This window comes from Hemiscyllium ocellatum, chromosome 11 (assembly GCF_020745735.1).
Source record: "Hemiscyllium ocellatum isolate sHemOce1 chromosome 11, sHemOce1.pat.X.cur, whole genome shotgun sequence".
In the NCBI taxonomy this organism is placed as follows: domain Eukaryota; kingdom Metazoa; phylum Chordata; class Chondrichthyes; order Orectolobiformes; family Hemiscylliidae; genus Hemiscyllium; species Hemiscyllium ocellatum.
Genome location: NC_083411.1, coordinates 26795740 through 26822011, shown reverse-complemented (window position 1 = coordinate 26822011; position 26272 = coordinate 26795740). Strand labels below are relative to the sequence as shown.

The 26272-nt window shown below is 40.1% G+C and overlaps 1 protein-coding gene across 1 annotated transcript in view; it reads left to right on the top strand.

The window, feature by feature from the left end:
- The window catches only part of LOC132820142 (calpain-5-like), a 153770-nt gene that overhangs the window by 89038 nt on the left and 38460 nt on the right, over window positions 1–26272 (top strand). The window contains exons 3-6 of the mRNA XM_060832083.1: window positions 13348–13479; window positions 15435–15643; window positions 18766–18949; window positions 25306–25484. Coding sequence (XP_060688066.1) covers window positions 13348–13479; window positions 15435–15643; window positions 18766–18949; window positions 25306–25484 — 704 coding nt within the window. The remainder of the gene's footprint in view (window positions 1–13347; window positions 13480–15434; window positions 15644–18765; window positions 18950–25305; window positions 25485–26272) is intronic.

The window sequence follows — 26272 nt, the reverse complement described above, 5'->3', positions numbered from 1 at the left end:
AGGAAGGTCAATTTTGACGGTATTAGGCAAGAACTTTCAAAAGCTGATTGGGTGCAAATGTTTGCAGGTAAAGGGGTGGATGGAAAATGGGAATCCTTCAGAAATTAGATAATGAGTGCCCAGAGAAAGTATATTCCTGTTAGGGTGAAAGGAAAAGATGGTAGGTATAGGGAATGCTGGATGACTAAAGAAATTGAAGATTTTGGTTAAGAAAAAGAAGGAAGCATATGCCAGGTATAGACAGGATAGATCGAGTGAATCTTTAGAGTATAAAGGCAGTAGGAGGATACTTAAAAGAGAAATCAGGAGGGCAAAAAGGGAACATGAGATAGCTTTGGCAAATAGAGTTAAGGAGAATCCAAAGGATTTTTGAAAAATACATTAAGGACAAAAGGATAACTAGGGAGAGAATAGGGCCCCTCAAAGATCAGCAAGGTGGCCTTTGTGTGGAGCCACAGGAGATGGTGGAAATATTAAACGTGTATTTTGCATCAGTATTTACTGTGCAGAATGACATTGAAGATTTGGAATGTGGGTAAATAGATGGCGACATCTTGAAAAATGTCCGTATTATAGAGTAGGAAGTGCTGGATGTCTTGAAATGCATAAAAGTGGATAAGTCCCTAGGACCTGATCAGGTGTCCCCAAGAACTCTGTGGGAAGTAGGGAAGTGATTACTGGGCCTCTTACTGAGATATTTGTATCATCGATAGTCACAGGTGAGGTGCTGGAAGACTGGAGGTTGGCAAACGTGGTGCCACTTCTGAAGAAAGGTGGTAAGGACAAGCCAGAGAACTGTAGACCAGTAAGCCTGATGTCAGTGATGGGCAAGTTGTTGGAGGGAATCCGGAGGGAATCCTGAGGGACAGGACGTTCATGTATTTGGAAAGTCAAGGACTGATTAAGGATAATCAACATGGCTTTGTGAATGGGAAATCATATCTTATAAACTTGATTGACTTTTTTTGAAGAAGTAATACAGTATTGATGAGAGCAGAACGGTGGACATGATCTCTATGGACTTCAGTCAGGCTTTCGACAAGGTTCCCCTTGGGAGACTGGTTAGCATGGTTAGATCTTGTGAAATACAGGGGGAACTAGCCATTTGGATACAGAACTGGCTCAAAGGTAGAAAACAAGGTGGTGGAGGGTTGTTTTTCAGACCCGGAGGCCTGTGACCGATGGAGTGCCACAAGGGTCGGTGCTGGGTCCACTACTTTTCATCATTTATATAAATGATTTGGATGTGAGCATAAGATGTATGGTTAGTAAGTTTGCAGATGACACCAAAATTGGAGGTGGCCAGTGAAGAAGGTTACCTCAGATTACAATGGGATCTTAATCAGATGGGCCAATGGGCTGAGAAGTGGCAGATGGAGCTTAATTTAGATAAATGTGAGCTGCTGCATTTTTGGAAAGCAAATTTTAGCAGGACTTATACACTTAATGGTAAGGTCCTCAAAAGTGTTGCTGAAAAAAGAGACTTTGGAGTGCAGGTTCATAGTGCCTTGAAAGTGGCGTCACAGGTAGATAGGATAGTGAAGAAGGCGTTTGGTATGCTTTCCTTTTATTGGTCAGAGTATTGAGTACAGGAGTCGGGAGGTCATGTTGCGGCTGTACAGGACATTGGTTAGGCCACTGTTGGTATATTGCATGCAATTCTGGTCTCCCTCCTATCGGAAAGATGCTGCAAAACTTGAAAGGGTTCAGAAAAGATTTACAAGGATGTTACCAAGGTTGGAGGATATGAGCTATAGGGAGAGGTCGAATAGGTTGGAGCTGTTTTCCCTAAGCTGAGGGGTGACCTTAGAGGTTTACAAAATCATGAGGGGCATGGATAGGACAAATAGACAAAGTCTTTTTCCTGGGGTGGGGGGAGTCCAGAACTAGAGGGCATAGGTTTAAGGTGAGAGGGGAAAAATATAAGAGACCTAAGAGGCAAAGTTTTCACGCAGAGGGTGGTACATGTATGGAATGAGCTACCACAGGAAGTGGTGGAGACTAGTACAACTGCAACATTTAAAAGGCATCTGGATGTATATGAATAGGAAAAGTTTGGAGGGATATTGGCCAGGTGCCAGCAGGTGGGACTAAATTGGGTTGGGATATCTGGTTGGCATGGATGAGTTGGACCGAAGGGTCTGTTTCTGTGCTGTACATCTCTATGACTCTATTACATTGTCAACTGAACTTTAACAATTGGTGTCACGTTGGCCCAGATAAGGCATTGATGTTGTGAGCTGCCCTGTGTGAGACTGTCTGTGCCACAATGGTCAGACTGATTCTAATCTAAAAAACCGATTTACAAAATCTTATATGGATTCATGCAGTCTTTGAGCAAAGTAAAATGTAATTCTGCAAGTACAAATTCACCCCTCAAACGTATATGTGTACGTGTGTGTGTGGGCATTGGGGAGTGTCTGTGAGTGAGTGTGAGTGTAAAGGGATAAAAGTCTGAGGGGGTGCGTGTGAGCATATGAAAGAGGGTCTGTAGGAGTGTGTGTGTGTGTGTGTTTGTGTTTGTTTGTAATGGTTTTGCCTGTCCTAAAGTCTACCTTGGAGGACAGTCACCCGAAGGTCTGAGGTTGAATGTCCTGGACCGCTGAAGTATTCTCCAACTAGGGAGGAACACCCCTGTCTGATGATTGTAGTGCGTTGTCCATTCATCCATTGCCATAGCCTCTGCTGGGTCTCGACAACGTACCATGCCTCAGGGGATCCTTACCTGCAGCATATGAGATAGACAGTGTTGGCTGAGTCGCATGAGTACCTGCCACATACATGGTGGGACGTATTCCCCCCGCGTAATGGTGGTATCCTAGAGCATGAGTCACAGAATGTTAATAATTAGGAACATAAAGTAATCAGGAAAGCTAATAGAACATGATGGCTTACTGTGATGAGAATTTATTGCAAGAGAGAGATAGTTATAGAGAGATTATTCTTCAGTTATACAGGGAATTAGTGAGACTGTACTTGGAGTATGGTGTATAGTACTGGTCACCATACTTACGGAAGGATGTTAATTCAGTTCAGAGAAGATTTACTGGACCAATACCTTGGAATGAGAGAATTGCCTTTTAAGGAAAGGTTAGATGGGCCAAGCCTGTATCCTCTGGAGTTTAGAAACGTCAGTGGTGTCACAATTGAAACATGTAACATCCTGAGGGATTTGACTGGGTGGATATTGAAAGTATGCTTCCTCTTGTGGGAGAATCTAGAACTAGGAGAAATGGTTTAAAAATAACATGTTGCCTTTATGTATAAACATTTATTTCTCTGAATGTTTGGAACTCTCTTCCTCAAAAGACAGTGGATGCAGTATCTTTAAATATTTTTAGACATATGTAGGTAAATTCTTGATTGCAATGGGAATGAAAGATTGTCAGGGATATGCAGGAATATAGTGTTGAGGTTAAAAACAGATCAGCCATGATGTTATTGAATGGCAGAGCCAATTGGAGGTGCAGAATGGCCTACTCTTGTTCCTTATTTGTATGTGCATATAAATGTTCAGTTCTCTCCTCCAAAACAAGCTTTCTGCCTCTCTCTATTCATTATAAAAAGATACAAGCCATGGAGGCTGGCAGTCTGAAACAAAACTACAAAGTGTCTGAGAGCTGAAAAGCAATGCAAGCTATAGAAGCTGGCAGCTTGCAAGTAAAATGAGTGAATATTAAAGAGGCAAACTGAGTGCCATAAGATGCATCCTGCTCAGATGCATGCCATGCGTGTGTGTACCTGTGTGCAAAGTGACCTGAAAGAAGAAAGGTTTTTTTGTAGCTGTCCCTGAGCACCAGCGCAAAGCTGACTCTTGTTGATGAAGGGTCACCAAGGTGGTGACCATGAAGCATGTGCTGCACACACGACTTCAATCACTGGCCAATCAGTCGTTGAGCTGCAACCACCAGATCCCCGTTTTGACTTTCAAGTTGGGAACTTGGACCATCAAGCATTGTGGAGAAGAAGAGGCGAATAAGAGATGGTACAGAATTAAGGTGTGTGGGCTTATACCAAGATGCAACTACATGGAAAGAAAGTAGCTCAATAGTAAAATTCTGAAGTCGCTCTTTAAAGCTTAAGGGGAAAACTGAAAAACCTTTTCTTCAATTTGAGATTCTGACTTTTTACATTGTCTGCATTTATTTACCTTTCTCACCATCGTCCAGGCCACATCAGGGATGGGAATATTCTGCCCAAAGCTACCATTGAAACTCAAAAGTATTTGTCGTTAGTGTTTGAAAATGATAAGTTTAGCACAAGGGTGGTAACAAAGGTTAGAAAGCATGATAAACATGAATTCACATGAAGTTTCAAATATCCATTGCAGCACAGTTTTGTTTTGGATCATTGAATTAAAGCATGCTTGTTCTGATTGAAGGAGCAACTATATTGGTTTAAGACAGATCATTACTTTGTTGTTATCAGCAAGTTTTGATAGTTCAAATTATAAACAATTGGAAATTGCACAAACAATTTTGAGCATTTACGTTTTAAATGCATCGTTAGTTTTAGTGTTTGAATTATCTACAGCTAGAGTAATTGCTTCCTGCAGTTCTAAGCAATATATATCAGCAAGGCTTAACAGTGATCCAATTGGTCTTTCACACAGCTTTCATTGGTTTGTGTAAACATTTTATCACAAATATTTGAAGGAAAAACAAAATTATAAAGAAAGCAATTAGATTAACTGAAGCACACCACATCCAGTTTGATCTTGGTTTTAAGAAACATTGTTTTTCCATTTAATCGTTGGCAGTATGTCAAGAACAAAAGAAATAAAGGATAAGGAATAAGAATTGCATGAAATCTGCCTTGAGGCAACTCCGCATTCAACTACAATTGGGGACTTGCTTTTCCTTTTTCAGTTTTCTTTGGAAATAGTTGATGGGTGAACCACATTAGGACATTCTGTTTGCCAATGACCTTGGAGGGTACAGTTTACATTTGCTAAAAGTATGGCTGTAATCAATCATACTTCTTGGAGGGATAAAAAGAAAACAGCTCATTGCAGCTATTGGCCTGCGCTACAAACAATAATTCTTTTTATTTTGTTTTCCTTTTATGCAAGCAAATTAGACTTTTCTGGTAAAAGTCTCGGCTAATCAGATTCAATCCCTGTTGCGTAATGCCCATCAGTCATGGCCTGTCGAGCACATGCTGTTCTCCTTCAACACAAGCCATACTGCAAACTCCCTGCGAGTGCCATTTGTGTTGGTTTACACAGTTACATGCAGGCCATGTTTACATGTTTTCATAGCGACAAAGCATATCTGAGGTCCTTCAACCCATTGAAACTGCATTGACCAATCTACACTGCTACCACTTTCCAGTGGTTGGCCCACAGCCTTGAATGTTATGACATTAAGGTGTTAGTGGAAAGACTCCCAGGGAGATCATTAACTCAGAATTACAAATTCAGTCAGATCCCAACTCCAGTTACCAGCAAGCTATTGTGGACTCAGAATGTTGGTGCAAACACAGTATTTTGGAGAAAATAGAAAGGACTGGCAGCATCCGTGAAGTGAGAAACCAAGCTAACATTTCAAGTCTGGTACAAAAACAAAGAACACAGCAAGTTAACACCATCTTTGCGCAAAATAGTTTAGATGGTCTTCCAAATATAAAGGAAAGAGACAGGCTAGATACATCATCTGTCCCTCTGCAGTTCAACATTCTTAAATGATGGTAAACTAAATTTTTCAGAGAGAAAGGAAAGGAATGAAAAATGAATGAAGACACCAAATGCATGAGGCAAAGAAAGAAAAATATGTATATTTGGTGCTTTTGATATATAAAATGCAGAATCAAAAAAATGTGGTGCTGGAAAAGCACAGCCAGTCAGGCAGCATTCTAGGAACAGGAGAATCGACATGATGAAGACCTTATGCTTGAAACGTCAATTATCCTGCTCCTCGGATGCTGCCTGCCCGGTTGCCCTTTTCCAGCACCACTCATTTTGACTCTGATCTCCAGCATCTGCCGTCCTCACTTTCTCCTATATATAAAATGTAGTCTTGTTATCTACTCAGGTCCTTTATTGCCCTTTCTTATTTATCTTCTCCCAAAGATTTGTTACTTAGCACTGATGCATTTGACAATATGACTCATCTATAATTGATGAAACATTAACATTTACTCAGATGTTTACTTGTTTACGAATGTAGACACACTGATGAGGGCACAGATCTCTTTCATTTGGCTGCCACAGTCTTCAGGTTTGTAGATACTGCTCATGCCACCAGTTGTTATGGCCATACTGGATGGAACTAAAGACAATGAAGAAAGCGTGGAACCTGCTTTAAGGGATAATAGCAATGATATTTGTCAGCAGCAGAGCTTGTTTATAATGCTTTCCAATGGTGAAACAGCCATCTGAAACACTAGTTATGGATGAATGCCTACTTGGTTAGGATTCTGGATGGCTGCAAACCCTCATGGTGCTGTATTCCAACAGGTATTAGCATTTCCATCTTTCTTAGAGAATGATCAATAAACAGATTCTTCCTCTTGTTGGTTGTTTAATAAGTTGACTTTAGTCCAGATAACAATACAGACACTAGCTATATTGAGTAAAACCAAATCCAGAGGAGTAAAGGGATTCTTCTCTTTCAACTCCTGATGCTTGTTATAATTGAATTTGATTTTTTAAAAAAATGATGAGATTTCTTTCCAATTTAGCATAAACTTGACCTTTTGAGACCACCAGCAGTTTGAAGAGAATTTGGATGAAACATGGTCTCATGCAGAACCTCACACTGACAAATCTTTTACTTCATACATATCTTTAGTAAATTAATACCACTTTGCAAGGCTCAAGAAAATAGCTAAGAAATATTTACATTTTCATAGTTGGGGCAGAAGGTTTAATAAGCATGAACGTAGAGGAAGGTAGTCAGTCTGTGGTACTTCAGTGGTTGTGGATGATTTCTTCATGCAAACAGCTCTATGCTCTATGACTGATAAGCAAATAATTCTCTGTAAAATGTGATTTAATTCTTCACAGTTGTTCCTGATCTTCAAAACAAAAACAAAAATCCTGTAATCCAGGGATTTTCTCATGCTGTCTGTGCTGGGACTGTAGGATCGCTGAGAAACCAACACATACAGTTAGCATCAGAGATGAATTTTAAAGAATCTATGTGGAAGAACTGCAGGAATTACAGATACTTTGCTTTCGCTAGAGCTATTAATTAACTGCTGCAATTAATGAATTTAGATTAGATTCTCTACAGCGTGGAAACAGGCCTTTTGGCCCAACGGGTCCACACCGACCCTCCGAAGAGTAGCCCACCCAGACCCATTTCCCTCTGACTAACGTACCTATCCCTATGGGCAATTTAGCATGGCCAATTCACCTGACCTGCATATCTTTGGACCATGGGAGGAAACCCATGCAAACATAGGGAGAATGTGTAAATTCCACACAGACAGATGCCCAAGGCAGGAATAGAACCTGGGTCCCTGGCACTGTGAGGCAGTAGTGCTAACCACTGAGCCACCTGCTGCCCATATTTGTTGTTTTGACATGATATATTTTCATGCTTCATTGAACAAAGAACAAAAATAATGGGTTAAAACCTATATTTTTTTTACTTCGATCGTGTTCTATTACCTTTTTTTGGAGGATTTCATGTCAGAAGGCCTGGTGATTTTTCTCACCCAAACCTCTGGGATTACCATTAACTAGAAACTTTACTTTAAACCATACAAATACTGTGGCTATATGAGAACTCGGCAATGAAAAGTATACCTTCTGACCGTCTAGTGCCTGTTCACCATCTACAAAGCACACATCAGGAGCATGTTGGAATACTCCATACTTACCTGGACAGCATTTAACAATTAATGGATGGATTCTGGGTAGTGTTGTAGAACAGAGAGATCTAGGGGTTCATATACATAATTCTTTAAAATTTGCATCACAGATAGACTGGGTGTTTAAGGATGCATTTAGCACGCTTGCTTTCATTTCTCAGCCCTTTGAACATAGGGGTTGGGATGTCATTTTGAGGTTGTACAGGATGTTGGTGAGGCCTCTTCTGGAGTACTGTGTGCCATTCTGGTCACTGTTATATGAAGGATATTACTAAACTGGAGAGGGTTCAGAAAATATTTACCAGGATGTTGCCAGGAATGAAGGGTTTGATAGGCTGGAGAGACTGGCATTTTTTTCACTGGAGCGTAGGTGAAGTAACTGCAGAGGCTGGGTTTCATCATCAAGTCACCCTTCATTTACTAGTGCACAGTACACTGGCTGTGACCAACAGTCACATCTTGCTCCTCAGTGACTGCCTTATCCCATGTGGATTCCAACTGAAGTTTGACCCTTCATGTTTTGAAGCTACCCAAGATTACAGGTATCTCTGAGACATGCTCCCACTGCATACTAAGATCCAAGTTGAGTGCCATGCACGGCCACATGTGCACGCTCAACCTCCCTCTCCATCAACACTGCCTCACATAAATTCAAAGCTGTCCTCACCTCCAGTTCCACTTCATTCATTCTTTTCCCATCAGGTGCTAAGGAACAATGAGCTCAAAAGAAGATTCATACTGGAGTTGAAATATTAACTGTGTTTCTCTCTCCACAGATACTGCCAGATCGGCTGAGTTTCATCCACCTTTTCTATTCTTAGTTCAGATTTTCAACATCCACAATTATTTGTTTTGATTCCTAAATGTCTATTGTTCTTGTCAAGTTTTGGTGGTTGATGTCACTGCCTTTTGGAATTGAAAGAGCATTATTGAGTTGCAGTTGTGCATTATAATTGTGTATACATACTGTTTTGACTATTCATAGGTGGAAAGGAAGTGAATTATAGAAATGGAGCCTTTGTTCCAACTAGTTAATCCCGACCATGTTTCCAAACTAAACAAGTCCCACCTACTTGTGCTTGGTCCATATCCCTCCAATCCTTTCTTATATGAGCAGTTTATATGTTCTCCCCGTGTCTGCTTTGGTTTCCTCCGGGTGCTCTGGTTTCCTCCTACAATCCAAAGAGTGTGGGTTAGATGGATTAGCCACAGGAAATGCAGGGTTACAGGTTAGGTGGGGTGGGGGGGGGGTGGTTGGTGATGTTCTTCGGAGGGTACATGTAGGTTTGATGGGTCTATTGGCCAGCTTCCAGACCAAAGAGGTTCTAAAATACTAAGACGTAATGAAGGTGAACAAGCCGAAAGGTTATTACAGAATTCCCAGAGAAAAAAATCAGAACCTCTTCAAGGAGGACATTCCTGAAAGAGGAGTCCCCGTGAACTAAACACTCAAATAAAAGCAAAATACTGCAGATGCTGGAAATCTGTAAAATAAATAGAAAGTGCTGAAGAAACTCTGACAGCATCAGGAACAAGAAAGTGAAACCGGGATAACATTTTGAGTCCAGTATTTTTTAGAACTCATGCACAGGGGAATACTTCCATCATGTCTTGGAAATATGTCACTATTCCTACTGGGTTAAGTTTCTGGAACTCCATCCCAATAACATGGTTAGAGATTTACACCTAGAGACTGCAGCAGAACAAGACAGCTGCTCACCACCACATTCTCAAAGACAAATCCCAGCCTTGCCAGGGACACATGTTCCATGAAAGAATAAGACTGACGCATCCTCAAGCGAGAGTGGGGAGTTCTTCCAGAGGTTTGCCACAGCTCCACTGTTGTCCTGACCCCTTCACGAATTGATGCTAGTTTTGCCAGTGACACTCATATCCCACGATAACAATTAACTGAAAAATAAGCAACAGTAAAATCTGGGACACAGATGCTGCCAAACCTGCTGGGTTTCTCCAGCACATTCCAGCTTTTATTGTAACAAAAACTGAATTTGCCTCATTAATTTGAGTCTAATTCCACTTTGGTTAATACGTTTGCCTGGAAAGTCGCTTTTGCTATTGTGTTTGGCCTATATATAATAGAATATTCCTGAGGTGTTTCATTCTGCCAGTGCTTCCTAAAATCTGGCCAGTCACCCATTTATTATCCTGTTATGTTGCAGAGGAATTTTCAAAGACTAGTCTACAAACATTCTTTAATCTTTTACTATTCCATCTCCTTCGGGGTTCAGTCACTGTGTTTTCTAATAAGTTGATATTCTCCACTGATTGATGTGCCACCTTTGTAAATTTGTCCATAGTAACATGCAATTTTTCAGTGATTAGTCAAGTGCTGACCCTCTTCAAATCCTTTTTAAATCCTATCAATTCATGCTCCATATTTTAACATCCTTACACAGCTTTGTGTCATCAGTAAAACTAAAATCGTTTTCTTTAATCTGCACCATGAAGGAAGCTGCTAAAGATGATTAGCAGCAAAAATAGAAACTAGTTTTACTTATTTTATTGTGTTTTTTTCTAAGTGTTTGAAGTGGTAAATGTATCTAACGTCAAAATATGGCCCCATGTGCTGTAATTACTGTGTGCTATAATTTGCAAAAAAGTAAATCAATTTGATTGGCAGTGGAGAGAACTCATTCTTCCATCATAACACTTGCCTTACAGATCCTTTGCACTAGAGGTAATGCTTTTAGAATGAGCTCTGATATGCCAGCTGCATAGTAAAGATAATTATATCAATTATCTTACTCCTAAGCACAAAAATAATTCACACATTAAAGTGCACAATCATTCATGAACAGTGGCTTACTAAGCGCTGTGGTGTACTCTCCAAAGTGCATACAGTCACAGGGGGAATACTCAGAAGTTTACAACACAAAAGTAGGGCATTCCATCCATCATTTCCATTCTGGTCAACAAAGATTTGACATCATTAAATCCATTTTCCAGCTTTTGGCTGATAGCCCTGGAGGTTATGGCAATGCAAGTGAACTTCTAAATACCACTGAAATGTTATGAGAATTTCTGACTCAATCACTGTCTCAGGCAGTGAATTCCAGATTCCAGTAACACTGACCGAAACAATTTCTCCTCTTAGCATTCTACCTCTCTCCTGAAATCTATGTATCCAGATTGTTGACCCCTCTACCAATGGAGAAAGAGAATTCTTAACCACTCTATTTATGATAAATATAATCTGACATATATCTATCAGGTCCCCTCTCTGCTTTCACTGGTCCAAGGAAACTGAATCCAGCCTATCAATCAAAGAACCCTTAGAAAGGGAGGGTACTCCAAGGAGGTCTTCAAGCTTATCTTATTACTCCTAACTCTAATCCTAACCCTGGCTGAACTGTCTGAAGACCATAACACCTCTTTCATGTCAACTCAGTAGAGCTGTCAACTTGCTGACTATTTCAAAAAATTATGCATCTCCACCTTAAATAATCTGTGATCTAACCTCCATGGCTCTCTGGGGTAGTGAATTCCAGATATTCACTGTGCTGTTTTAAATGAGTGCCCCCTTAGTTTGTAACTGTGTCCCCTTATCTGAGATTCTGCCATGAGTGGAAACATGTTCTCAATTTCTGTCAGTCACCCTGAGAATTGTCCATGTTTCAATAAGATCACCCCTCATGCTTCTAGATTCTAATTAATAAAGACCTAAGCTATTTAGCCATTCCTGAGAAGTTAACCCCTTCAACACAGAAATTAGCCTAGTGAATCACTTTTGAACTGCATCCATTGCCAATATATTCTTTTATAAATTTTAGACCAAAACTGTACAAAAAAAACAAAGAAAATTTACAGACCAGGAACAGGCCCTTCGGCCCTCCAAGCCTAGGCCGATTCAAATCCACTATTTAAACCTGTTGTCCAATTCTGAAGCAACTGCATCCCTCTGCTCCCCATCAACTCATGCATCTATCCATATGCACCTAAAATGAATATACTGTGCCTACCTCTACTACCTCTGCTGGCAACGTGTTCATTAATGTACATAATGTATAACTCAACTCATAGCTATTCAGTTTGCAACAATTGTGAATGGCCACCCTTCATGTCTAGGCTTTTCTAGTGCTTGTAAATGAGTGTGCTGTCTATCTGATCAACCAGGATAATTTACTTTATGCTGCCTATGTTAATGTATGTGTTCACTGTCAAATTTTAACAGCCAGACTGGCTCAGTTGATAGTATGCCTCCTCTGAGCTGGAAGGCCTTGTGTTCATGTCATGCATCAGAATTTGTTTGTCATAGAAGCAGTTCTCACAAACCAGTTCAACTTCTTATTATTTATTCTTTAATATCTCCAAAATGTCATGCCATGCTTCAAGGGAGAAGAGAGTATGAAGGTCAGTAAAACAGAGTACGAAACACAGGTACAAAGGATGGAGCTATTCTGCCTTGGTGTGCAAGGTGTTGAGGGGTCTAAAGAAAGATTCCTGAGAGGGACCACTGAAGGCTTAACAAGCAGACTCCATGTTATATTTTCATGGAGCTAGAAGAAGCAAGAGTGCTCCTCTTGTCTTCATAAAGTAACCATCGACTATTTGCCAGTCTCAATTTATTTTCCATTCATAACTCCCCACTTTAGGTGTCAGTCAGACTTGTCCCACACAAACTAAAAGATGCAGGTCTAATTTCCATTCCATATTGAGCTAGATTATCTCAGTAGCTTTATCAAGCCACCCAACTCCAACACAACTTTCCTATTGTCTACCTTTGTAAGACAGTCTTCACATCGTGTACTTCTATGCATCTGCATGTAACTTAAACCAAATGAACTCAGACTTGGATGAAGAGAGTGAATTTGGGTGTATCTGTTTAATTCCAATATTTTAATGGAACACTCACAGTAAACAAGAAGACTCAAGCTAGTTTACATTCCTTTCTTGTGAGATGTCACAATAGTGATAAAGCATAGAGCATTGGTTTTCAAATTTCATCATCTAATTTTAATATCTGGGATTAGGATTATTATACCATAGCATGGTTTTGACTAAGTAATGTTAGGGTCAATTACATTTCTAACAAGCTTTATTCACCCTTAATTATTAGTTTAAATATGATGGATAGGATTCCCATACATTGCCTGTAATATTAGCATCAGCTAAGGGATGGGTGGGGATATGGTGGTCTGGGCTGTTTTTGATGCTATCTCACCAAAACATATTTAGCAGATTCATGTAAAATCCAGCTCAACTTCAACGGTAATTTATATAACCTGTGAGATAGTTTAATGCCATACATTTTATCTTTAGGTCATAGTTGAGCCCTTTTTCTAAAATAAATTGATCTTGTCCCAAACTCAAAATTCTTGACATTGAATTGATGATATGGATTCTTTCTTCCCATTCCTACTCCCCACACAGTTTCACATTTCTAGCCTTTTCTATAAATTCATTACAAATTGCTCATCAATAATTCAATTTTTTCCACAAAAATCTGTAAAATTGAATGAAATTTGTGCATTTTGAAGATTAAATTCCTGTTTTAATCATTTTCCCTAGGAGCTGTGTGAATCTCCTCGGCTATTTGTTGATGGAATCAGTTCACATGATCTGAATCAAGGACAGTTGGGGAATTGCTGGTTTGTGGCCGCTTGTTCCTGTTTAGCCCTGAGGGACAATCTGTGGCAAAAGGTGAGGGTGCATCATTTTCATCAGTTCTGATGTCTTGATCTTTTTAAAAACTTTTGACACCAGCAGGATTGCTTTGTCACATGCTTACTTATCTTATTTCATTGTAGGTGATTCTGACAGTTTTACTAAATGCACTGAACCAATTTTGACCGACATTAGATATGATCCTGTAATTGGACAACATTTGACGATCAATCCTGAATGTGCAAGGAATCACACTGACAAGCAATTTAGGATCGTTAGTCTGCCTTCTTGTGAGGTGCACTGGAGGTTACACATAATGAATATACTGGTACAAGTTATTTTAAGGCAGAAAGAACATGCATATGCTCTGCCCTTATTTTAACAAAATTTTCAACAAAACAGTTAAGAACCTCAGCACGATGTCCCAATCAGGGTCAACTTGCCTGCATTAAAGTTTGAACAACACCTAGCTATTAATGGCAAATCAACATTAATAAGTACATCTGTATGCTAGCACCTCTATCAAAGGTCAGCAGTCTCCTCTCATGTGGTATCAATATTAATTTTTCTTTTGAATTGGGATACAGGGCCAAAGGCAAGTACTTGGAATTAGACCACAGATTAACCATGATCACATTGAATTTTGGAACAGGCTCAGGGGCTGAATGGCCAATTCCTGTTCCTATGTTTCTAAGAGTGGAGGTGAAGAAGCTCCAACACAATGTCTTCTTTCAGTAATCCTCCTGTTCTGCATGACCAAATAACTAATTGTTATAACTAATTAGAGGCATCAAAATTCTATACATTTCCCAGTAATGAGGCTATTAAATCTATTCCCCAATAGTAAAATTATCAATGCAAATTTGCAACTGAATTAGATACTTTGACAGTATACTTAAGCAGAACTGTTACAACTAAACACAACCTTTTGTGTAAAACTTTTTTTTGACTTCTTTTTAAAGTAAGATAAACTTCCAATGCTCTAGTTTTGTCAGATTGTACTTTAAAAGTTGCATTCAAGTAGCAGCTTATTTTTGTCTTTTGTAGTGCTCATATATTATGGAGAACTTTCTATTAGATGGTACAATCACTAGTTTTAAATTATTAATTCCTTACGTCCATCAACCTGTTTCATTTTACTCAGTACATTCTCTCCTCTCACATTCAGTATTGAATGTGTATTGGTGCAATTCTGGAGAATGGGGTTATTAAATGCTGTGCTTCTCTCAAACTCTGTCTCATTCCTTATTCATTCTTTATGCTTGGAGTCACGTTTACATGAAACAAGTGCCAGCCAGCCAGGTTTCCTGTTGCCAACAAAGAGCTGACCAGTCCTTAGCTGTTAAACTCTCACAGTGCTGAAAAGACCACTATCATAGCCTGAAGCCTGCGGAAGTGATTATAGCAGAAGAAGATGCCAAGGAACTCTTCTAGGGACCTACATTCCCCCACACTCCCATCTGACTTACATGTGGAAAGAGATTGACATTGGGTTGACAAGGTGCTCGTGATTCATATCCATATTCCCCACTGTCCTGCTTTAAAAATTTTCTAAGCAACCTGTTCAGACATATTACTATACACCTTGGAGCTGATGTGACTGGAACCCAGGTCTCCTGGCCTTAAAGACAGAGACACTACCACTGCACTTCAAGAGCCCTAAAATCTTGATTGTAAAGAGAAATCTAGCCTACTCTGTCATTCTTCCCCCACATACACAGTCTTACGAGACTGAGTTTCAAGAGTGTGAGGAAAAGCACACCAGATCAGGCAGCATCTGAGGAGCAGGAAAATCGATGTTTCGAGCAAAAGCCCTTCATCAGGATGTTGCCTGACCTGCTGTGCTTTTCCAGCAACAGACTCTTGACTCTGATCTCCAGCATCTGCAGTCCTCACTTTCTCCCCTACACATGAGTTTGCTCATTGAAATGATGTTGTGAATGTGCACAAGTTAATCCTCTTCTTGAAGCTTTTACTGTTGTCATTTGCAGGTAATTCCAGATTGGAAGAAACAGGACTGGAACCCAAAAAAGCCAAATAATTATGCTGGCATCTTCCACTTTCGATTTTGGCGCTTTGGTGAGTGGATTCATGTTGTGGTCGATGATCGCCTTCCAACAATGGATGAGAAGCTCCTGTTTTGTCACTCTAGTTCTAAAGAGGAGTTCTGGAGTGCACTCCTGGAGAAGGCATATGCAAAGTAAGATTATAGAAATATGTAATGTATAGAAATAGAACATAGAATATAGGGCAGCACAGTGGCTCAGTGGTTAGCACTGCTGCCTCAAAGCGCCAGGGACCCAGGTTCAATTCCAGTCTCAAGCGACTATTGCAGTTTCTTAGCATATTCCAAACCCGTGCAGATTAGGTAGACTGGCCATACTAAATTATATGTAGTGTCCAGGGATGTGCAGGTCAAATGGATTACCTGTGGGAAAATTCAGGGTTACAGGAAAAGAGTAGGGGGATGGGATTCTAATGATTCCTTCATTTAAAAAAAATGGGAACAGCATGGTGGGTCAGTGGTTAGCACTGCTGCCTCACAGCACCAGGGACCCAGGTTCGATGCCAATCTTGGGTAACTGTCTGTGTGAAGTTTGCACATTCTCCCAGTGTCTGCATAGGTTTGCTCTGGCTTCCCCTCATAGTCGAAAGATGTGCAGGTTAGGTGAATTGGCCATGCTAAATTGCCCATAGTGTGGGTTGGGTGCATTAGTAAGGCTAAGTGTAGAATAGTAGGGTAGGGGAATGAAGCTGGGGGGTTACTCTTCAGATGGTCAATGTGGATTTGTTGGGCCAAATGGCCTGTTTCCACACTATAGGGATTCTATGATAACATAGAAGAGTACAGCACAGGAATGGGGCCTTAAGCCCACAATGTTGTGCTGAACATGATGCCAAATTAGACTAATCCCTTCTGCCTTCCTTTATCCCATATCCCTTTATTCCTTGCACATTTATGTGCTTATCTAAAGGTCTCTTAAATGCCCTATCATGCCTGCTCCATTACTACTCTGACAGTGCATTCCAGACTCCTACCACCCTCTGTGCAAAATACTTGCCCCTTATATCTCCTTTGGATGTTCCCCCTCTCCCCTTAAATGCATGCCCCCTTGTATTAGACATTTCAACTCTGAGAAATAGATTCTGACAGCATTGACATCATTAACATCTTTGCATTTTCATTGAACAGCAGTATAGCACCAATGCATGGAGTCAGGCCTGGTGCTCCATCTGTGTCCACAGCTTGTTCTAGTGTCATCTGGCCAGCCTTCCAAAACAAGAAATTCCCACCAGTCCCAAAATGAAATTTCAAACTTCCAAGACACTTTTTTTTTCAGGATGGCTTTATAGTGCTGGGAAAATATCCCATCTCTGCACTCCTGACCCAGGAGTGAAAATCTGAGTCAAATTTCCCAACCATAAAAGTTGATCACATATCAAAGAGTGATTAATCTTAATTTAGCTTGGTTGTTGTGATACTTGGAGTGTTCTGCAATAATTGTTGAAAGAATTGACATCAACCTGTTCAAGTTCTTTCTGAGATAGTTTCTTATTGATAGGCAAACCAATTGGTGGAGGAGGTTTTGTGGCACAGTGATACATCTCTATTCTGGAACAGAAACTCCATATTCAAACCATCGCTTACCCACACCACATTGTTTGGAAGTCTACTGTAATGGGAACAAACTATTGACCAGCAACATGTAAATCCTTTCAGTATACCTAAAAAGACGCAGTAAATGTGGGAGGTTTCCTGATCAGCTACTCCACAGAAGGCAATGGCAAACAATTCTGGTACTTTACCCATAATGCAGACCACTCCATTGGACGTACATGAACTCGGAAACAAAGTTGGGAGAAAAGATAGACAAATCATTTGAGCTCACATATACCAACCACACAATTTGTGTTTTACAATGCACTGTTTATATCATAGATACTGACTAATTTTACAAGTTTACAGTGAAAACTTCATTACTACCCATAAACAGAGGCATCTCCTTCATTGGATAATGAAAGTCATTGGATGATCTGAAGTTCCCAGATTTTGATTGATTCAACATTTATGAGACAGCAAAAATGAAGACAAGTGTAACAAAAATATCAAAATATATTTTAAATAGTTTTAGGTCTTACACAAAGTCCTGTGAAAAATCTGGAGGTTAGTTTGAGCATGGATAATGATGGTTCTACTCCAGCACTGAATTTATTATCCATTCCACATTAAAAATAGTGATGTAGACAACACAATGAGTTTGTTAACTGGCAGTCTCTGGTAAAGCCCACATATATTTATTTGTCTGATGCACGTTGAAATATGATATGTTCACGTCAAGAACAATATAGGTTAAAGCAAGTTTATATTTTCAAATGATATAAAAGTTGATAGTGGAATTTAAGGAACCCATGAAATTTTACAGCCCCAGAATGTCCCAAACTTTTATTCCTGCTGAGTAGATGCTTTTGAAGTATGGTCACTGTTACAAAGAAGGAAATAGTAGTATATTGCTGAGAGTTGCGGTGAGGGGGGTACAGAGGAAGAACAGGTATCACTATTAGCATCATTCAGCACTATGGTTTAGCCATCTCCCCAACTGGGATGGAAACAGTGCCATAAGTACTTATTTAAGATCAGGGAGGAGGCTAGAAATGATAACAAGTAGGATGGTATATTTGATATGTATATCTTCAACACACTACCATGTTCCGTGGCCAATATTTCTGTCTCAGGCTTGCTGCAGTGCTCCAGCAAAGTTCTGTGTAAGTTGGAAGAACAGCACCTAATTTTCCACTTGGGGACTCTGCAGCCTTCTGGGCTTGATCTCAACTTCAATAACTTTAGGGCTTGAACTCTCCCATATCCTTACCCCGAACCCCACACACCAAATCTTGTTATCACATAGTCTACTATTACACACAACCCATTGTTAGCCATTAATAGCTATTCACCCTTCTAGCCACATTGTCATCCACACCTTTGTTCAACTGGGCTATATTCCCATCTATCATGTATTCCTTAACCCCTCCCCCACCATATCTTAGGCACACAAGCCACCATTTTCCTAACTGCCATCAGTTCTGAGGATCACTCAACCCAAAACGCGACCTCTGATTTCCCTCTACGGATGCTGCCAGACCTGCTGAGCTTTGTCAGCAATTTCTGTTTTTGATTCTGATTTCCAGCACCTGTAGTTCTTTCGGTTTTTATGTGGTATGTTTGATGCTACGTCTAATTATTTAGTTGTTGGTCCCTAGTCTCTACAAACCAGCATGTGGTAGTTTGATGTGAAATGGATTGTGTTTTGTTTTAACCTACAGGCTGGCAGGATGCTATGAAGCCCTGGATGGAGGCAACACAGGTGATGCAATCGTTGATTTCACTGGCTCAGTAGCAGAGAGCATTGAGGTCAAAAACACAAAAGACAGTATCCAAAGGCACAAGCTGTTTGAAAAGCTATTGAAAGTGTACAACCGAGGAGGGCTAATCAGCTGTTCTATCCATGTACGTCTCTCCATTCTGCCTCACTCCATGACTAAAGCAGGCACATCTTCTCACTGCAGTATAGCTTGAACCAATGCATGTTATATGTTGTATGCTGAGCTACAGTGTAAGATGTAATGCAGACTGCTTCCCCATACAGAGTCCTATCTTTTTCACAAAATTAAAGAAAAGGGTCTCTGTGACTAAAATGAGCAGTCCGAAATATTTCGTGATAAAACAATGGATGATCTGAATATTCTTGAAAAGAGTTTTTGAGTCACAAAATGGGTTGAAATATTATTCTTACAGCTCCAAACCAAGAGTTCCATTTGGTTCTTGTCTATTGTGATAATTTTTTTATTGGATATATCAATGTTTGCTTTTTGTGGCCATGTGTCAATAGCATTGACACTAAGATGATCAATGCCACTCAAAAAGATCACTGTGAGATTGTAGAACTGGCAGAAATCTCTCACTGGTGCCGAGATTCTTAATTTGAATCAACATGCATTGTCGAGGAAGAGGAGGGGAACCTTTAACTGTTAAGCATCCCAAAAAAGGGAGAGAAGGGGAAGAAATTTGCTTACCTAGTTCTGCATGGTCTTCAATAATGTCAATGACTAGAAATAACACTAGGCAAACTAATTTCTCCCCCATGGAGTATCAACAAAGGGGATTTCATCTGCACGTAGGACAATGCTAATGATGTCAAAATTCAGAAACAGTACATTTAAATAGTAAGCAAGAGTCTGAAATCTGTATCCTCTGCTATAACAGAAACCTCAGTTAGTGCAGCAAGGGGTGTTCTGAGCTTGAATCTTGCACGAGAGCTCTAAACCATTGGAACAGACAAATAAGGTCTCCCCATCAACCCCCCCTCGAACCCTCAGGTACCTTGCCCTGCAACCGGAAAAGGTACTAAACCTACCAATACGCCACTCTCTCACCTCCATCCAGGGCCACATACAGTCCTTTCAGGTGAGACAGAGGTTCACCTGCCTCTCTTCCAACCTAGTTTACTGTATCAGGTGTTCCTGATGTGGTCTTCTCTACAATGGAGAGACCAAATATAAAGTTAGGGAACGGTTCTCGAAGCATCTCAGCCGGGCCCGCACGGGCCGACCAGACCTCCCAGTCACCACCCATTTTAATTCCCTTTCCCACTCCCACTCCCTTTCCAACATGACCATCCTTGACCTCCTCCATTGCCACAACGAACCAAACTGCAAATTGGAGGAACAATGCCTCATCTTCCACCTGGGCACCCTCCAGCCCAGAGGACTCAACTTTCAACTAACCTCCCTTGTCATCCCCCAACTCCTTTCTCAACCCCTCCCCATCCCTTTCACTCCTGTCTACCACCAACTGGATTCATTCCTCCCATTAACCAACCAGGTCATACCTTCTACCTGTCTTCACCTATCCCCACTTTGGCACACTTTGCCCCACCACCCCTTTATCTGCAGCTCCCCCTACACCCATCTCCAGTCCTGACGAAGACTTACACCTGAAACATCGACTTTTCCATCTCCTGATGCTTCCTATGCCCTTCCAGCCTCCTGCCTGTCCACATATAGGGAGCAGAAGTAGGCCTTTCAGCCTTTCAAGCCTGCTCTGTCATTCAATATGATCATGGCTGATCATTCAACTCAGGACCCTCTTCCCACTTTCTCTTGATACCTTTTTGATCTCTTTAACCCCCAAGAATTATATCTAACTCCTTCTTGAAAGCATTCAATATTTTAGCCTCAAACAGTTGCTGTGGCACAGCATTCCACAGGCTCAGCATTCTCTTGATCTCAGGCCTACATGGCTGATCCAATATGTTTAGATGATGACTCCCGGTTCTGGACTGCCTGGTCATCAGGAGTGCCCTGCCTGCATTTACTCTGCTAGTCCTTTGTAGGTTTCTAAGAGAATCCCCCTTTTAAACTGCTGGGAATATAGTCCTAACTGACCTAGTCTTCCTGCACATGTCAGTTCTGCGAAACCACGACTCAGTCTGGTAAACCTTTGTTGCACTCCCACCATAACCAGAACATCTTTCCATAGATAACGAGACCAAAACTACACATAATAGTCCAGTTGTGGTCTCACCAATGCTCTGTACAACTGCAGCAAGACAACCCTGCTGCTGTGTTCGAATCCTATTGCTATGAAGGCCAAAGTACCATTTGTCTTTTTCACCGCCTGCTGCACCTGCATGCTTACTTTCAGTGACACCCAGGTCTCAATGTGCCACCACCTTGCCCAATCATCTGTCATTCAGATAACAATCTGCCTTCCTGTTTTTGCTACTAAAATGGGAACTCATATTTATCCTTATTAAACTTCCCGCTCCTTCAACTTGTCCAAATTATAATGAAACACCGTTCACCCTCACACTTAGTTTTGTGTCATCTGCAAATACAGAGATATTACATTGAGTTCCCTCGTCTAAATAATTAGTATATTTTGTAAATAGCTTGTGTCTAACATTGTTCATAGTAATACAAGCAGGAGTAGGCCATTTGGTCCGTTGAGCCAACTCCACTATTCGTTAAGATCATGGCTAAAATTTCCATTGTCTCAGCCCCTCCTACCTCCATTATCCCCATAACCCTTAACTCCCTTAACAGGCAAAAATCCATCCAATTGTGTCTTGAATATATTTAATGAAGATGCCTTGGGGAGAGAATTCCATAGGTTCACTACTCTGTGGGAAAAGCAGTTCCTCCTTATCTCTCTTCTAAATCTTGAGGCCATTTCCCCTAGTCCTAGTCTCACCCACCAGCAGAAATAACTTGCCTGCCAACATCCCTTTCATAATTTTATATGTTTCTATAAGATCCCCTTTCATTCTTTTAATTCTAATGAGTACAGTCCCAGACGGATTAACCTCTCCTCACAGTATTACCCCCTTATCTCTGGAACCAACCTGGTGAACCTCCTCTGCAACCTCTCCAAAGACAGCATATCCTTCCTCAAGTAAGGAGACCAGAACTGCGCACAATATTCCAGGTGCAGCCTCACCAACACTTTGTACAATAGCAGCAGAACTTCTCTGCTCTTAAATTCAATCTCTTAAACAGTGAAAGCCAATATGTTGTTTGCCTTCCTGATTACTCGTTGCACCTGTAAATCAACTTTAGTGATTCATGTACGAGTACCCCTAAGTCCCTCTGCACAACAGCACGCTGCAATCTTTCACCATTTAAATAATACTCTGACCTACTATTTTTACTTCCAAAGTGGATAACTTCACATTCACCAACATTCCATGCAGGATCCCACTAGTCGCTGCCTGCAAATCAGAAAAAGACCCATTCATTCCTAATCTTTACTTCGTGTCTGCCAACCAGTTGTCTAACCACGCTAGCACGCTATGCTCAGCCACACGCACTTTACTTTTACACGCTAATCCCTTAAATGGGACTTTACTGAATGCCTTCTGAAAGTCCAAGTAAACCACTTCCAGTGTCGCCCTCTTATCAACTTTACTGGTTACATCCTCAAAATATTCCAATAGATTTTTCAAGTATGATTTTCCTTTTGTACATTATACTGACTCTACCAAATCCTCTCACTGTTTTCCAATATTCGGCTGTTTAATCTTTTATAAGATAATCTTTTATCTTTTAGAGGCAGCACAGTGGCTCAGTGGTTAACACTGCTGCCTCACAGCACCAGGGATCCAGGTTCGATTCCAGGTGATTGTTTGTGTGGAGTTTGCACATTCTCCCCATGCTTTCCTCTGGGTGTTCCGGTTTACTCCCACAATCCAAAGATGTGCAGGCTAGGTGAATTGGCCATGCTAAATTGCCCATAGTGTTAGGTGCATTAGTCAGAAGGAAATGGGTCTGGGTGGGTAACACTTTGGAGGGTCCATGTGGACTTGTTGAGCCAAAAGCCTATTTCCACACTGTAGGGGGATCTAATCTAATGGACTCCAGTATTTTCCCTAATATCTATGTTGTACAACTAACCACTCTATATAATTACCCGCTTTCTCACTCTCCCTTCTTTTTAAAATATTGGGGTTTCATTGGATATCCCCAAATCCAGGAACTGTTCTAGAGTTTATAGAATCTTAAACGTTTCCCACCAATATATCCATTATTTGTAAGGTCACTTTTTTAAACACTCTGGGATGTAGGTCACCAAGCCCTGGGGATTTATGAAATGCTTTCAAATCTTAGGTGGAAGCTTGCACACACAAAAAATGTAATTGATTTTGAATTGCATTAAAAGTGCTCAAGTATGTCAAAGATAAGGAATATTTGGTTTTGCAATTCTAATAGTGTGCTTCTTTAAAATTCAACATTAACCTGCATACCCCAACCAAGAACTGTCCCTGTAGAATCCTTTGCTCTCCTGTTTAGACTCCATCATCTGATCAGGAAGCTCTGACTTTCAGGTGAAACATTAATTAAAGTGATTTACTGCTGTATTTCTCAACTTATTGTCTCGTATATATTACTGTAATTTAGAAAAAAAAGTCTGTGTCATAATCAACAAACAAATATTTGGAACTGGAGGGTCTTTTGAGGAATGGTTGCTGGACCCAAAACATTAACTTTGAGTTGTCTTCGCAGATGCTGCCAGGTCTGCTGAGCTTTTCCAGCAATTTCAGTTTTTGTTTTTGAAACAAATATTTGGCATAATAGCCACTAAGCATCTGGCCTCATATAAACAGATTTGGCCTTGTAGCACCATTAAGAAACCCATGTGTGGTCACAGAAATGAGACATAAAGAAATAACTCAACTGAAAAGTATTTCCTCCAAGTCTAAATTAAATTGGACTCCTGGGTTTCTTAGTCTAGAAACATAGTAGACATCCCACTCACAGAGAAAGGACCACACACTCATCCTGCTGTAAGTTAATACGAAGACAAAATACCTTTTTCAGCAAGCACCATGCAATAGATATTTGAAGGCACTGCATCAACAATCTTTTGATTTATGTATTTTTTAATATATTTAATCACATTTTAAAAGAATTCCATAAGTAGTTAACTAAAATCCGCCATTTTCCAATACAATTTGAATTGAATTGAGCAAATTTGAAGCCACCACGCTTTGCCTTGACAACAGTCACACAAGTTTGCCTTCTCCTCCATCATCCATACTTTGAAGATTCCACATTCAGTCACGTTGCTGTGAAGAGCAGTTGTGTAAGTCATTTATGTTGCTGCTAGTGATCTGCTTTAGCAGAGATTTGCCATCATGTAACTATATAGTGGTGTACGGCAAAAAAAAGATTTGGAACTAATTCAAAAAGTTGGCTTATAGTATGTTGATCTCATGGTTGTGGAAGTATGATTGGTAAATCACCAGTTGTAGAAATTACATTAGTGGCATCCCCTTAATCCAATCATAAGGATTTCAATAGTCAGTTGCAGTCATAATCAGATCTTCAGTATAAGGTAATACGTCTATTGCAATTTATTTAAATTTCTTAAACTTTAGATATCGTTTTGAGGGAGGAGCCAAGACATAACACAAATATGATTTTGTGATTTTCTTGTGTAAGGATTAATACTTATTTTTAAATTTAGCTGACTTGTTTAAGACAATGAATCTGTACAATATACACATGTAGTCCCTGGGTTGTGAACATATTTTGTAGTTGAATCCGTTTGTAAGTCAATTTGTATGCAAGTTAGAGCACAATGCAGGACAATATAAAATAATTGTTTCTTAGTGCAGAAAATGTTCGCGTGTTGGATCCTTAAAATGAAGTCACACGTTTGCAAATTAGTGACCCACTGTGTATAAGGTGAAATAGTTCAATCCTTTCGGTTGACTGGAATTTTGCTTGAGCCCACGTGCAGGAAGCATTCAGGAACATCTCATAGGACATCAAGCCAATTAGCACCCAAGGTTCGAAAGATCACTAAAAGAAAAGAGTGCAGTGCACAGAGCTGTTTTTTTTAGATAAAGGACGTGCGTTCAAATGTGAGAAATTAATGGGTATATCTACACTGAACATGTAAATATTACCATTATATTTCTGTCCAGCGAATTTGCTATTAAAAATCTCTGTGGTGATTGTCAGATTTCTTTGACGAGATTTGTAGGGTCAGGATAGATTCAGTAACTAAAGTAATTTCTGAAAGCTGTTTTGCTTGACTTGCTGAGTATGTTTCCTTCGATCAAGGAACTTGAGATAACTTAAATTCAGTAAACAAAATTATTGCAAGTAAGTAATGTGGACAAAAATACAATGCTTCTCTATAATGACATTGGTTTATTTTATATTTAAAATATATTACACTTGGCTACAAACACTGATTTTAAATTTTGAAGCTGCAAGTACCATTGCAAGATTACTGTTTGTGACTAAGACCCAGTCTTTCAGCCAAATTGTAAAGAACACAGTTTTATTGTGTTTCAGCTGATGGAAGCGGTCAGCATTCTGGAAATAAGCAAGTTGCAAGGATTGAGGGCTGATCATTCATATTCAGTGACAAAAGTGCAGAAGGTTCGACTGGGCAACACAGCAGATAAACTGTCTATGATCAGATTGAGGAACCCTTGGGGTAAAGGCGAGTGGTTGGGCCCATGGAGTGATAAGTAAGTAATAATCTGATGCAGATCCATGAATGAAATATAACAGCTGAAGCATTTGTGCATTGGGCTTTCTTTATGTAAGTTAGAAAAGGTCATATTGCCTCATACCTTCTTTTGGATTAATTTTCTCCGACTCGAATCAATGTGCAGAAGATTTACAAACCACATTTACAGAAAACTCTTCTAGTGTTTAACCCAAAATCAATTCACCACAATACAAATAGAAAGTGATGATATAACTGAGAGACCAAACCTGGAGAAAAAGAAATCCATTGTTTGTCTTTATAAAATCAATAACCAAATACAATGAAAATCATCTGACTATAAATACATGGCTCACAGTCCTTTGCACATGACAGTACCATCAACTACATTGTTCCCCCACATCTATCTCATCTTCCCCATGTCTGGTGTCATTCCTCTTCATAGTTCTGTTTGAGACAGCCAGCCTTTGATTGGCTTTTCCTTCCAGATCTGTTTAGTCACTGCTTGAGTATATATCACGGTGCTGCACATTTAGCCTTATCATCCTCTTCATTTAAATGACAGTCTTTGGTAACAGTACCGAGAATCATTTCGATAGTAGTCATGATGTGGAGATGCCAGTGTTGGACTGGGTGTAAAAAGTTACAAAGTTACGAAGTTGTGTGATTTCTAGAATCACTTCCATTCTGATAACCTATCACATTAACATGTTCAGCTTCTCTGTGATCTGCATGGATACTACTATCCTCTATAAGTACATGCGTGAAAGCTGGAAACATTCACCAGCTGAACTGATGCCAGTATAT